The sequence below is a fragment of the Podarcis muralis genome, chromosome 9, assembly GCF_964188315.1.
Source record: "Podarcis muralis chromosome 9, rPodMur119.hap1.1, whole genome shotgun sequence".
Taxonomy (NCBI): Eukaryota; Metazoa; Chordata; class Lepidosauria; order Squamata; family Lacertidae; genus Podarcis; species Podarcis muralis.
Genome location: NC_135663.1, coordinates 60,928,442 through 60,943,132, shown reverse-complemented (window position 1 = coordinate 60,943,132; position 14,691 = coordinate 60,928,442). Strand labels below are relative to the sequence as shown.

Below are 14,691 nucleotides of genomic sequence, written 5' to 3'. Positions count from 1 at the left end.
ACATTGCAGGGTTGTGGTAAGGTGGTTTCTTTCAGCTGGACCGGTACTGGCTGCCAGGCAGTGCCGGATTTACGTATAAGCTAAACAACCTATAGCTTAGGGCCCCTCTCCCTTGCCCCCCCCCCAAATTCACTATTAATATACTTAATTGCATTTCAGTTCAACAATTACTTTGATAAAATACATACAGTGGTACCTCGGGTTACATACACTTCAGGTTACATACGCTTCAGGTTACAGACTCCACTAGCCCAGAAATAGTGCTTCAGGTTAAGAACTTTGCTTCAGGATGAGAACAGAAATCGTGCTCCAGCGGTGCGGCAGCAGCAGGAGGCCCCATTAGCTAAATTGGTGCTTCAACTTAAGAACAGTTTCAGGTTAAGTACGAACCTCCAGAACGAATTAAGCACTTAACCCGAGGTACCACTGTATTTTGTTATGTGCAAATGGATTTAGGTACCTATTAGAAGAAGAAGAAGAGTTTGGATTTGATATCCCGCCTTTCACTCCCTTTAAGGAGTCTCAATGCGGCTAACATTCTCCTTTCCCTTCCTCCCCCACAACAAACACTCTGTGAAGTGAGTGGGGCTGAGAGACTTCAGAGAAGTGTGACTAGCCCAAGGTCACCATTACGTCCATAAATTACCATATAGCATATATTCAACACAAAAAACAGTGACAATTTGTTGTTGACAAAGCACAGCTGGACATATAAAGGTAAAGGGACCCCTGACCATTAGGTCCAGTCGTGGCCGACTCTGGGGTTGTGGTGCTCATCTTGCTTTACTGGCCGAGGGAGCCTGCGTACAGCTTCTGGGTCATGTGGCCAGCATGACAAAGCCGCTTCTGGTGAACCAGAGCAGCGCACGGAAATGCTGTTTACCTTCCCGCCGGAGCGGGTAGTATTTATCTACTTGCACTTTGACATGCTTTCGAACTGGACATATATAGGGCCCCACTATCTTCAGTAGCTTTGGGCCTCATCAAACCTAAATCCGGCCCTGCTGCCAGGAATGCCAACTTGGCGCTGCGATCGAGGGTGCCATGCAGCATGCATGGCCCAGGGGTACAGAAATTTGTGGATGCCCAGCCCCTTAACTGGGAATTTTGTGGGTGATCGAGCACACCAGGGAGTTGGCACCTATGCGACTGCTTGCATCGGAATTTGGATCGGCAGGGTGGGAGGGATCCTGAGGGTCATCCACCCAACCCCCTGCAATGCAGGAATCTCAACACAGGGTCCTCCACCCATTATTATATATACCGCCCTATACCCGGTATATATTACCATTAAAAGTTATGATATACCATTAAAAGAACCTTTTAATGAGGGTGAAAGAGGAGAGCGCAAAATATGGTCTGAAGCTCAACATCAAAAATCGAAGATCATGGCCACTGGGCCCATCACCTCCTGGCAAATAGAAGGGGAAGAAATGGAGGCAGTGAGAGATTTTACTTTCTTGGGCTCCATGATCACTGCAGATGGTGACAGCAGTCACAAAATTAAAAGACACCTGCTTCTTGGGAGGAAAGCAATGACAAACCTAGACAGCATCTTAAAAAGCAGAGACATCACCTTGCCAACAAAGGTCCGTATAGTTAAAGCTATGGTTTTCCCAGTAGTGATGTATGGAAGTGAGAGCTGGACCATAAAGAAGGCTGATCGCCGAAGAATTGATGCTTTTGAATTATGGTGCTGGAGGAGACTCTTGAAAGTCCCATGGACTGCAAAAAGATCAAACCTCTCCATTCTGAAGGAAATCAGCCCTGAGTGCTCACTGGAAGGACAGATCCTGAAGCTGAGGCTCCAATACTTTGGCCACCTCATGAGAAGGGAAGACTCCCTGGAAAAGACCCTGATGTTGGGAAAGATTGAGGGCACAAGGAGAAGGGGATGACGGAGGACGAGATGGTTGGATAGTGTTCTCGAAGCTACCAGCATGAGTTTGACTAAACTGCAGGAGGCAGTGGAAGACAGGAGTGCCTGGCGTGCTCTGGTCCATGGAATCACGAAGAGTTGGACACGACACAGAGGAGGGCAACCAAAAGGGTCAAAGGCCTGGAAACGATGCCTTATGAGGAACGGCTAAGGGAGCTGGGCATGTTTAGCCTGGAGAAGAGGAGGTTAAGGGGTGATATGATAGCCATGTTCAAATATATAATAGGATGTCACATAGAGGAGGGAGAAAGGTTGTTTTCTGCTGCTCCAGAGAAGCGGACACGGAGCAATGGATCCAAACTACAAGAAAGAAGATTCCACCTAAACATTAGGAAGAACTTCCTGACAGTAAGAGCTGTTCGACAGTGGAATTTGCTGCCAAGGAGTGTGGTGGAGTCTCCATCTTTGGAGGTCTTTAAGCAGAGGCTTGACAACCATATGTCAGGAGTGCTCTGATGGTGTTTCCTGCTTGGCAGGGGGTTGGACTCGATGGCCCTTGTGGTCTCTTCCAACTCTATGATTCTATGATTCTATGACTAAACAGCAGCAACCCGGGGGTCTCAATATGAAACCCTGCAAGCCTTTTATTGTCACGCCCCTAGCAGACACATTGAGAAATAGCAAACAATGCTTTCCTACGTAAAGGTTTCAAAAATAGAACCTCCCATATCTTTGCTGCTACTTTTTTTGGGGGGGGGGGGGGACTGGACACCCAAGACTTCCGCCGTTGGGCTCTCTTAAAAACGGCTTCTCGAGACGCGAACCAGGAAGCGCCCTCTCCAGGTCATCGGCGCGCGACTCTTCTTTTTTCGTACCTCTGCGGCTGCGATCTCCCGGGTGACGCGGACGCGGTGGAGGCAGTTGAGCGCGCATGCGCACTCCGCCCCTTGCCCTCCCTCACACCCGTCCGCGCGGCGGCCCCCTTTTAAACAACGCCATAGCGAAGGCGAAAGATGCAGGTGAGGCCCTGAGGGAGAGCGGCGGTCGGGTCGCGCGCGCGCGTGTAACGCTGTGCCTCAGGGGTGGGCCGTGAGGCCTATTATTAGGCAGAGCAGCCCCGCCGCCTGTGGGGGCCGCTTCTCGGGGCTTGGAGAGGCGTCCTCTTGGACGCTCCCCTTCACGCCTTCCGCGGGGGGAAGCGCACCACAAATGTCCCCTTCAAGGACTTCTGGGGCTGTTCACTTTTTCTCCCGCGCTCTCTGTGCCTTCAAAAGCTTCGCGACAGGCAGACATTCAACAGGTGGAGTCATCGCCTGGGGGGGGGGGGAGAGAGCTGTTGGATATTGGGGAGATTATTGGGCTTTTTGGCGGGGAGCTTTTAATAATATTACCTGCCACGCAGGACCCTGCCAGAAAAAAAGCAAAACTATGCATTGGCCTCCGCCTGTCACAGCTGTGTGGCAAGGAATTAGAGAGAGAGAGAGTCAATCCCCGCCTATTTTACAAAAATTATACCATTCGGTATTCCATTACCACATCCATCCAAACTTACTTATCCTGTTGAATTTCTCTTAAGGCTGCCAGCGTTTTCAGCTGTGCAGAGTTATTTCCCATATATTCAATAAAGGTTTTCCAGTCTTCTCGAAAGGTGGCAAGCGATTATTCAACAGGTGAAGCATAGATGCGGCGCTATATATCTGTTAAAAAAGAAAAGAAAAAGCACACAGTATCCGACAGAGAAATGTGGCAGCTCTGGCAAGGACTAGGATCATCATTTGACTAGCATTCAGATCTTGTTCTGGAAAATCTTGCTAGTTTAGGGGAGAAATGCCTTTTGGGTACCTTTTGCTAGCTAGCTGGTTTTAATCTGTTCTGGCAGGAAAAGGCTGCTTTATTATAACTGACAGAAATGTAGTCTTCTGCTACAAAAGTTCATGCTAGATTGAAGCTTCAATACTATACCTAGGGGTAAGCCACATTAACCTTAGTTGGACTTACTTTTTGAGTAGACCCCTGGAGGATTAAACCAAAATGAGTTTTATAGATTTCAGAGAGTGTGTTTAATTTCTAGAAAAAGTGACGCTGGGGCTGAAAGTACTTCTTTTCTCAATTTTTTTTGTTGATTTTGTCAACTAAAGTACTTCTGATCTTTCCCTTAATCCCAGATGAGTGGGGAACGTTTAGTGAGGAAAACACTTTCCATTTGCTTGGGGTACTTTAATTTGCATCTTATGTTCTGGAGCTGAGCAAGAGTAGTGAAAATCAAAATACATCTGACAATGAGCCCTGGGAGAAATTAAACCCTCCAAGACTTTTTTTTTTTTGCCATAGAAAGCAGTTATTCTTTTGGGTATCTAAACATCTAACAATCCTAAGAGGTCTTATTGAAGAGATGCATACGCAAAGCAACTTATTTGTCTTTATGTTGTCATAAGGATAGATGTAAGAGTGTGTGTACTGCTTATAATAATTAGTCTGCTTCTTAGACAACTTTAAAGCATGTATATTTAGAAGGTTTACAAGATGTACCTTGAAGAGGAATTCCTTTGAACCGATTGCTATTTAACTGCTTTTTCTCCAACTGGAGAATACACCTGAGAAATGGAGCATCAGAGGAGAATCAGAATACAGGCAGCAACCATTTTAGGCGCATCCAATTGACATGCAATTACTGATGTGTGGGTCCTTTTGGACCTGGAAAAAGGCAGAACAGGGGGACGGAACGGGACAGTAAGCATTTATATGTGCTCTACGGACATAAATGGGGGCCAGGAACAGAACCCCAGCATGAAATTATTACCGCCTATATATATGAGACTTGCAGAACATACCAGTTACCATTAGTCCTCTTCACAGATCTTGCTGCAAAGTGTATATGGATTCTGTGTTTCCTCTTCACTGGTATTTTTTCCATTTCCATTAAGGATTTTGGAGCAAGAACTGCAGGAAGCTGTTCTTTTGGAATTAGTGCTAGGAATTCCAGTAAGGGTTGCTCTAGTTACTGAAAATTTGTTGCATGGCATATGCTTGCACTCTCAGGCCTCTCTGTACTCATGTCTGTTCTTATTTTTATAACAAACACTCCCAGAGAACTGTTCCTCAGTAATCTTCAATATGAAATGCGTCTTTCAGCTTCTACCCATTTTGCCTGCTGTCTCTGTCTTCTGCTGCAATAGATATTTGGGCGGGGAAGAGTAGAACTGAAATTAGGGAAGATGCAATAAAGCCAAAATACACGCCTTGAGTTTTCTTCCTATGGTGCTTAATTCTCTCCTTTGATACAGTCTTCCTGTGCTATTTACTGCCCAGCTTTCCAGTATATTGTTTTCCTTTACACTGGAGGAAACCCTTGGGGTGTAAAGCATGCATTTCTACATGCACTATTACTCCTGCGTGTGGTCCTCCCACCCCTTAGTTAAGTGACATTTATACTGGATAAGTTAAAGCAGGTTCCCCCAAATGTTTTTGTCTATAAATCCCATCATCCCAACCACCATGACCAAATGCCAGGGATGATGAAAACGGTAGTCCAAAACATCTAGAAGGCGTCAAGCTGGGGAAGTCTGCTCTAAAGTAGGTGTAGGGAACATTTAGCCCTCCAGATTTTGTTAAACCACAATTCCCATCAGCCCCAGCAAGCATAGCCAATGGCCAGGGATGCTGATCAGAGTTGTAGCTCAGTAACACCTGAAGAGCCAAAGGTTCCGTACAGCTGCTGTAAAACTTCAGTTCCACAGCTGTCACCTGTTTGGGGGATTATGCGATTTTGCCTGTTTGTCTCCAAAATTTAGCAGAAGGTACATAGAACAGATTCTGTTCGTATGCCTTTATAAAAATATATTTCTTGGTTTTTCTAGCATTGCAGAAACTTGGTAATTGTTTTGTTTCCTGAATTAGGTATGCCTTGTAAATGAAAAAAAGAAAAATTGAAAACATTTAATGATTGTGCATCTTTAATTGTTCATTTCTTTCCATAGCGAGTATTTACCCTGTCTGAAAGGGATGCGCCTAGTTCACCTGTGCAATTTGCTTGGCAAAAAACTGTAGGAAACTACATTGCTGTTGCAGGGTAAGATAATAAAGATTTCTTTATTGTATATGTTAATTAAACAGATGAATCAGATTTTGTCCTAGGAAGCAGCTTACAGACTTTAATAATATTTACAGATTTATGAAAGATGACCACCATAATGAATATTCCTCTTCTGTTCTTTTTTTTAAAATTTTTAGACACAATCACACTGTGAAAATCTTTGATCGCCATGGTCAAAAGAAAAATGAAATTATTTTACCAGGGTAAGTCTTGTACAATTTTGTGAAAGCAAAATATTACTTTTAGGCAAATTCAGCATTAGATTGTCTGATTTGTTTGGCATAAATGCCTTCAGAAATGGTGGGCGAGAGGGTTATGAAATTGGATGAGATTAGACTGCACTTTATTTTAGGAGAACAGAATTATGGGGAATGGATATCTCCTTCAAGGAGCTAGTCAGGCTTGCATTTCCACTCAGTTTCATATTTTCGAACCAAATATTGGAACATCCGGTTAATACTTTCTGTGTTTCCTTAGCAACTGCATTGCTATGGACTGGGATCAAGATGGTGATACCTTAGCAATAATTGCTGATAAGACCATTTGCATTTATCTGTGGGATGCCAACACAAACAAAATCAACCTGATAGACACTAGCATGAGGTAAGCAAAAAGTGTGCTTTAAGAAAAAGTATATTTCCAGGCCAGTTTATACATTTAGTATAATTGCAACCTAAAATTAATACAGGGCATAGGTTGTGTTGTTTAAATGGGAGAAGTTTTCAGTTGTAGTTTTATGAATGAATTTTTCTTGCTGGTAGTGCAGGTTTTGTAGGATTGCCATATTTTGTTTCCTTCTAAAGTTGTTGAGAGCTTTTGGGAGGGGAATCCAAAAGTTGAGCTCCCCCCCCCCCCGACCAGAAACAAAGGATTTTTTAATTGACTTGCCTAAGAGCCAGGACAAAGTGCCACCTTTTGGAAATTTCCCCCAGATGTGTATTCTGCTTTTGAAATCCCAGTAATGTCTAGGAGAATCTGGACATATGACAGCCCTAGGTTCTGTATCTGTACCACCAAGCTGAATGGTGCAAGAAGGGCACAGACCTAATTTCCTCATCTTATGAAATTATTTCCAGAAGAAACCTCTTTAGAATACGGAACATTGATCAGTCAGTTCTGACTGGCACTTTCAGCTTGTTCTTCGTTGTTACTTATATTGCCATCTTCAGGGATAAAGGTAAAGGGACCCCTGACCATTAGGTCCAGTCATGGCCGACTCTGGGGTTGCGGCGCTCATCTCGCTTTATTGGCCGAGGGAGCCGGCGTACAGCTTCTGGGTCGTGTGGCCAGCAGGACTAAGCTGCTTCTGACGAACCAGCGCAGTGCACGGAAACGCCGTTTACCTTCCCGCTGGAGCGGTACCTATTTATCTACTTGCACTTTTGACGTGCTTTCGAACTGCTAGGTTGGCAGGAGCAGGGACTGAACAGCAGGAACGCACCCTATCACGGGGATTCGAACCTCCAACCTTCTGATCAGCAAGCCCTAGGCTCTGTGGTTTAACCCAAGCGCCACCCGCGTCCCACCTTCAGGGATATGGGTGGGTAAAAGAGAAACCATGTACAGATGACAGGAGAGTAGAGTGTTCTTGAGCTCAGGTCCTACTTGAGGGGTTTCCTACTGGCATCTGTGTTTTTTTAAGCTAAATCTAAAGTTGCCTGATTTCCTCCATGGTGGCTGTCTAGTCTTTTATATATTGTATGTGTCTGTATTATTAATGTATTTGGAGGACTTTGTTTGATTATGATTTTATTGTTTAAACTTATGGCAATAAAGGCCAGTAACAGTAACAATAACAACAGAATGCTGGACTATATGGGCCATTGGCCTGATCCAGCAGGCTCCTCTTATGTTATTTTGAGTGTGTATTGCTAATACAGAAAAGGAATGTGGCAGAAACTATGCCAGTAAACAAGAAGTAAAGTAAGGACAGGCCTGTTAATCTTTCTCATAGGAAATGTTGTAGAGCAATTTGGCTTACTCTATTGTGCAAACCAGGCCAATCATCAGTTTTCTACTACAATATCATAACTGCGCCTGCTTTTCTGATCTCGAACCAAGTACAGTGGTGCCTCGCAAGACGAAATTAATTCGTTCCGCGAGTTTTTTTGTCTTGCGATTTTTTCGTCTTGCGAAGCACGGTTTTGGAAAAGTTTTGGAAAAGCTTCAAAAATCACCAAAGTCTTCAAAAGCCTCAAAAAAGGCTACCACACCGCGTGCTGTGAGTTGCTCCTCGAAGTCAAGTCGCAACTGTATTAACGGTTTTAAGAAAAAGGAAACAAACTTGCAAGATGTTTCCGTCTTGCGGAGCAAGCCCATAGGGAAATTCGTCTTGCGAAGCAACTCAAAAAACCAAAAACCCTTTCGTCTTGCGAGTTTTCTGTCTTGCGAGGCATTCGTCTTGCGAGGTACCACTGTACTTTCTCTCTCTTCATACTGCTGTTTCCTTAAATATTGTCAGTTAAAAATGGTAATCCATTCAACATTCTTGTTGTTACAGTGGAACCTCGTTTTTCGAACTTAATCCGTTCTGGAAGTCCGTTCGACTTCTGAAATGTTCAAAAACCAAGGATCAGAGGGCTGTCAGCAATTTCAAGGGGGGGGGGGGAATGAGAAACACACCTCGGAAGCCGTTTGACTTCCAAGGCGTGTTTGAAAATGGAAGCATTCACTTCTGCGTTTTCGGTGTTCGGCTTCTGAAACTTTCGCCAGCTGAGACGTGCAAAAACCGAGGTTTGACTGTATTGAAAGCCTGTTTCGTTTTTTACTACAGGGAACCAATGTCTTTCTTACGTTGGTCGAAAGCCGAACCCTTACTTGCTGCTGGAACAGCTAAGGGAAATGTACTAATATATAACCGCCAAACTTCTCGCAAGATTCCTATCCTTGGTCAGTACCATTATAAAATTAGTGAACGTCTGTGTGGGGAGAGAGCGGAAATTTGCTCGCTTTATTAAAATCTAGTTAATATCTTTCTAGTGTAAGTATTTCACCATGTGTAATTGTAGATGAGGAAACTGTGATCTACCAAATGGTGTTCAACATCCATCAGGCCTAGCCAGCGTGGCCAATGGTCAAGGATGATGGGATTTGTAGTCCAACAATATTAGGAGGGCCACAGGTTCCTACGCTATTTCTCTGTTTTCTTTTAATAATTCACAGATTTTCAGCTTAAAATGATAATTGTATTATTGGATATGCCTACTTGAATCACATACTTAAAGTCCATGCATTGTTCAGTATCTTTAGGGAGCAAATTGTGATTTTTTTTCTATGTGAATTTGTTTTACCAGGTAAGCACACCAAACGGATTACATGTGGTTGTTGGAGCGGTGGGAAATTCATAGCATTAGGCGGTGAGGACAAACTGGTAACAATTAGCAACCACGAAGGAGATACAATCAGAGTGGTAATAAACCTACATTGTTGTTATGCACAAGATTGTAACAGTTATATGAAAACATGCCTTTGCCCCCATTTGCTCTATGTGTGAATGTTAATGTGAGAGAGAAAGCAGAAGAGAATTGGTTACAAACCAAATGCCTGTTTGAGCCAGTTGAAGTTTCACATTTGAAGTACAGGCTCAGGAAATGAAAAAGAACAAAAACTATATAGTGTTGTGTGTGAAAATATCCTGGGTTAATGTTCAAGAATCTGTGTAGTTTAAACATTGGTTGCAGCTTCGCTTTTTATTGGACCAACTTCTATTAGTGAGTGCCCAATCTTTAAAAACAACAGCTGTAAGATTCTTGAAAGGTCATCCATGATAACCAACAGCAGTTATTTTTGTGAAAGACGTAGATTTTTGTCCCCGATTTTTTCCCTTATCTTTCCCTGCCTCTTTCTCCCAGAGGGCAGTGAAGGGGCTAATTAAATGATAATGGGGATCTCCATATATATAGATAGGAACTATCTAAGTCCTAGGATACAGTCTGCTAAGGATATTATTGTATCATTTTGGTTTTATGCTTATTTTGTACATTATGTTATTTTGTTAGCCGCTTTGAGTTCCTCAATGAGAAAAAGAAGCAGGATCCAAATTTTGTAACTATAGGAGAAACTAATGTCAGCAATGGTGTAGCTGTTTGTGGTGATGTTCTAAGAATTAAACCATTGTTCCCCGCTGGCTGGGATCAGCGATTTTCCATGAAGGCATTGTTTTAAATCTCAGGCCACATGTAATTCTTTCTTCCTTGACAGAGTCTTAAGGCAAGCAAATGAAAGGCTTTATAAGGTGGAATGGAGAAAATATGACAGCTGTGTTCCAAACATTACATTATTGTAGAGAACAGGAAGCACAGCCAGTTTGTGCATCTAGTTCCTCCACACAAAGTTAGTGTCCAAAGCTGCTTTTGGAACTGAAGTTGATAGCTGTTAATATTGCTGTATTAACACCTGAAAAATCATTGCATTGTTTTGTGGTTTTCCTGTCAATGGCCTAGTTTGCTCTTAGCACTAAATCATGATTTATCCAGCCCAGTGACTTAACTGTGGTACATTTACTGTCAACAAGCCATTATCTGAACCTAGGCTTTTGTTTTTGCTTTACTTTACAAACCTTGCTTTGTTTTAACTAATGGCTTTGTATTGTATGTGAACTCAGCACCCTTCCTTAACCAGGCACTCGCCAAACTACAAAGGCATTAGGGAAGAGTGGCTGGAAAACAACCATTGGAGGGGGAAAGCTATAGTTTGCTTATCATCTGGGACAACTTGTGGTTAACTTGTGATTTATTAACAAACCATGGTGTAGTGTTATGGGTATACCAGGCCAGCGTGTAACTGTTTCAAAAAATAAAAATTACTTGTTCTATTAACCTTGGAACCTTATTCTTGCAGACAACAGTGAGAGGAGAACCCAGTGATATGGAGTTTATAGTAATGAAAACTGATGATAGAACAGGAGGAAATGAGACCACAGTAAGTATTTAACAACATAGCAGTATATATTTCTTAAAACCAAAGGGGCTTTGCAAAGAAAGCAATAAGGGAAAGTTATAACACAAGAAAATGAAATACAAATTTTGTTTGTCATAAGAATTCCAAAATTAGATTGTAGCTCTGAGATGTTAGTGTCATTCTTATCATAAGAGCTTTATCATGTTACTTGACAAGGCACAGTAAAAGATTTAAGATAGGTGTCTTTGATTTTCTTAGCGGCTGATGCTTACAAAGGCTGTCTTAGAAATAAATAATCATGTCGGGAGAAGAATTTCTAATCCTCTTAAGGAACACTACCATTGGATTATTACCGTAAGATGATTCTGGTTTTGTTCAATATATTATTTTCTTCTCTCTCTCTTTTTTCCAGGTATGCATTGTCGTTGCTCAGAAAACCCTGTATATTTATAATTTCAGAGATCCAGAGAACCCAATTGAACTGGCGTTTCAGCCACGCTACGGGAACATTGTCTCTTATAAATGGTAAAGCTACTCACCAAACTAGTAAGATCACATGAAAGAGAGTGCTCAAGCATTATAGACATTTCCAGATGGTTAGCTGACAAGCTGTATTAATCTATTGAAGCAAAAACAGCAGAGAGTATTATTATGCCATAACCTTCCACGAACATTGTCAACTTCAGCAGTGCACAAAAGCTTCTGCCATAATAAATTGCTTTTATAAATGTTTTGTGCTAGGATGGGTTTTGTGCTGTTGCTTTAGTCAGGGAAGTCTAAATACTGTATTTTTTGCTCTATAAGACTCACTTTTTCCCTCCTAAAAAGTAAGGGGAAATGTGTGTGCGTCTTATGGAGCAAACGCAGGCTGCGCAGCTATCCCAGAAGCCAGAACAGCAAGAGGGATTGCTGCTTTCACTGCGCAGCGATCCCTCTTGCTTTTCTGGCTTCTGAGATTTAGAATATTTTTTTTCTTGTTTTCCTCCTCCAAAAACTAGGTGCGTCTTGTGGTCTGGTGCGTCTTATAGAGCGAAAAATACGGTACTTTATAGCAGGGTAGAGAAGCTTTGTCTGTCTGGATGTTGCTAGACTGCAATTTCTATCATCCCTGAGATGATTGCTTATGTTGGCTGAGGCTGATGGCAGCTGAACAGCTGGAGGGCAACAGGTTCCAAATCCCTGCTTTTATAGACTAAAAAGTCAATGCTCTTGAAAAGAGACGCAAATGCAATTGTTCCAGTGTTTCCTAGTACAGTAGTTTAATTTTGAAATAGAATTTGGTTTTCTGTGAACAATCCCATTCCCCACCCTCCCCAGCCAGCTAACAATTTTGAGATTGTGTCTTCAACTTTTCTTTCTTTCTGCAGCCATGTTGCTTGAACGGTTTTGATCACATTGTTGAAATCTTTACAGGTATGGTGATAATTACATCATGATAGGGTTCTCGCTTGGCTGTTTTGTGGTGATTTCTACACACGTTCGAGAGATTGGCCATGAGATCTTTCAGGCATATGATCATAAAGATAACCTGACTAGCATTGCAATATCACAGTCACTAAACAAAGTTGCATCATGTGGAGATAACTGGTGAGTCATCATGTTTTCATATGAAGCCCTTAAAATACAAGATATCACAAAGAAACTGCTAATATTGACTCTGAAAATGCTGTCCTAGAACAGTTTGAGGTCATGTTAAGACATTAGTACCCTGATCAAGAGATCTGTTTGGTTTCTGACAGAAGCTGTTATCTTTCATGTGCCAATATGCTATCTTACTTATTCCAAGGGAGAAAGCAATTCTTCACCAGCTGTAACTTCAAGGGCAGCCCTACATAGAGCATACTACATGAGATGTTATCAGAGTATGTACAGTGGTACCTCTGGTTACGTACTTAATTCGTTCCGGAGGTCCGTTCTTAACCTGAAGCACCACTTTAGCTAATGGGACCTCCTGCTGCTGCTGTGCCGCGCCGCGCGATTTCTGTTCTCATCCTGAAGCAAAGTTCTTAACCCAAGGTAATATTTCTGGGTTAGTTGAGTCTGTAACTTGAAGCATATGTAACCTGAAGTGTATGTAACCTGAGGTACCACTGTAATGCTATGGCTATGCTATCCTGATCCAAGAACACTGAAGCTGATGAACTGGGTATAGGTACTTCATGCCACAGAGCCACCTTTGCTTTTAGTGACAATGACTCCAAGAGTACCCCAGGCTACAAATCAGCTCCTTCGGGTGTGTGGGGGGTGTCAGGTTGTCTGCCCAAGTCCCAGACCCAGGAAGTACTCAGCAACAGTACCTTCATCTTATTGTGTTGTAAGTTAACACTGAAGGAAGTGGTTTTCTTTCTATTTTAGCATCAAGATTCATGACTTGTCAGATTTGAATGAAATGTATGCAATAATAAACTTGGAGGATGAAAATAAAGGTATGACCACTTCCAGATTTACCTGATTGCTTGCTAAATCATATAAAACAGATTCTTAATTTGCATTAGCATCATGCTTATATAAAGAAATGTGATGCAGTAACTACAGTTTGTGGATTGGACCAACCAGACTTGGGTTCCAACCCTCACTCAGCTGAGCTTTGCTATTAATAACCTTAACGTGACCTGTGACTTTCTTAAGACAATCCTTCAAACCATACTGTGGAGTAGTTGAAACCAACAGTGACAAGCCTTGGATTAGACATAGCTGCAAACCACAGTTTGCTGTTTGAATGTGCCAAACCATGGTTTACTCAATAACTTGGCCACTGGCTAGGATCCTTGGGAAGGGAGAGCTTTTTATCTCTTCCCCACGTGTATGAAAGGAAGGTGGGAAGCAGCACTGAAGCCCAGTTCTTGCTGCTTTATCTCAGACTAGCCTTCCTCATAGGGTTGTGGAAAGGATAAAATATGATAACACCATATAAGCTGCCCTGAGATTCTTGAACGAAGGGCAGAGCAGAAGTGCAATTCATTGCTAATGTGCCCATTGTACATAATTCCCCAAAGACTTGGGGACAAGGGCTAGCAACTTAAATATGCAATTAGCAATAAAGGTATATATTGTTGTGTATGACATTGTGCTAATCTGACACATGTATGTTACTCTTTAAGACACAGAAAATGCTTTTTAGTGATGCAGGTATTGTTTCTCGGATTTCTAAGATAGAATACTGTTGTTGTTTTTACAAAACCTCGTTGATATTTTAGGTCTAGATCAGTTGTCATGGACAGACGATGGACAGTTGCTGGCAGTGTCTACGAAGAAAGGGACTATCCATGTCTTCTTGACAAAACTTCCCATTCTTGGAGACTCATACAGCACACGGATCGCGTACCTCACCTCGCTTCTTGAAGTGACAGTTGCCAACCACATTGAAAGTGTATAGTACTTCATTCATTTTAAAGTTTAGTTAGGTGTAACATTTTGTTTTATGGTAAGCAGTTCTCAGCAAAAGCGGTATGGTCTGTCTTGGCAGGAGCTACCAATTACAGTTTCTGTGGAAGTTGAGCCCAACTTTGTGGCTATTGGCCATTATCACTTGGCTGTTGGCATGAATAATCGGGCATGGTTTTATGTTCTTGGAGAGAGCAGTAAGTATATCTCTAGTTCCATTATTCCACACTGAAGTAGTGTAGCACTGCTGTATTTTATTGAATTACTGGTTATTCTATAATATGTTAGTAAGTTTATTGCTTCAAATTGTACCCTTAGTGTCATAACAGCTAATTATATCTCTTGTAAGATGATACAGGACACACAATTTAGATGATGTAAAAATAATATGAAACAATTATTATTGGGATCATGAAAGAAAGATGGAGCATTTCGT

The 14,691-nt window shown here is 42.2% G+C and overlaps 1 protein-coding gene across 5 annotated transcripts in view; it reads left to right on the top strand.

Moving 5' to 3' along the window:
* Positions 1 to 2,770: 2,770 nt before the first annotated feature.
* Positions 2,771 to 14,691, top strand: part of WDR19 (WD repeat domain 19) — a 38,106-nt gene continuing 26,185 nt past the window's right edge. For 3 of the 5 annotated variants that reach the window (XM_028745233.2, XM_077934382.1, XM_028745235.2), the window contains exons 1-12: positions 2,771 to 2,898; positions 5,857 to 5,948; positions 6,110 to 6,175; positions 6,450 to 6,575; positions 8,746 to 8,861; positions 9,266 to 9,381; positions 10,812 to 10,892; positions 11,284 to 11,396; positions 12,285 to 12,458; positions 13,227 to 13,297; positions 14,069 to 14,241; positions 14,338 to 14,452. In XM_028745233.2, coding sequence (XP_028601066.1) covers positions 2,893 to 2,898; positions 5,857 to 5,948; positions 6,110 to 6,175; positions 6,450 to 6,575; positions 8,746 to 8,861; positions 9,266 to 9,381; positions 10,812 to 10,892; positions 11,284 to 11,396; positions 12,285 to 12,458; positions 13,227 to 13,297; positions 14,069 to 14,241; positions 14,338 to 14,452 — 1,249 coding nt within the window. In that variant the 5' untranslated portion in view covers positions 2,771 to 2,892. Of the gene's footprint in view, positions 2,899 to 3,020; positions 3,180 to 5,856; positions 5,949 to 6,109; positions 6,176 to 6,448; positions 6,576 to 8,745; positions 8,862 to 9,265; positions 9,382 to 10,811; positions 10,893 to 11,283; positions 11,397 to 12,284; positions 12,459 to 13,226; positions 13,298 to 14,068; positions 14,242 to 14,337; positions 14,453 to 14,691 lie in introns of those variants that run through there. The other 2 variants (XM_028745234.2, XM_028745236.2) reach the window with 2 other exon arrangements.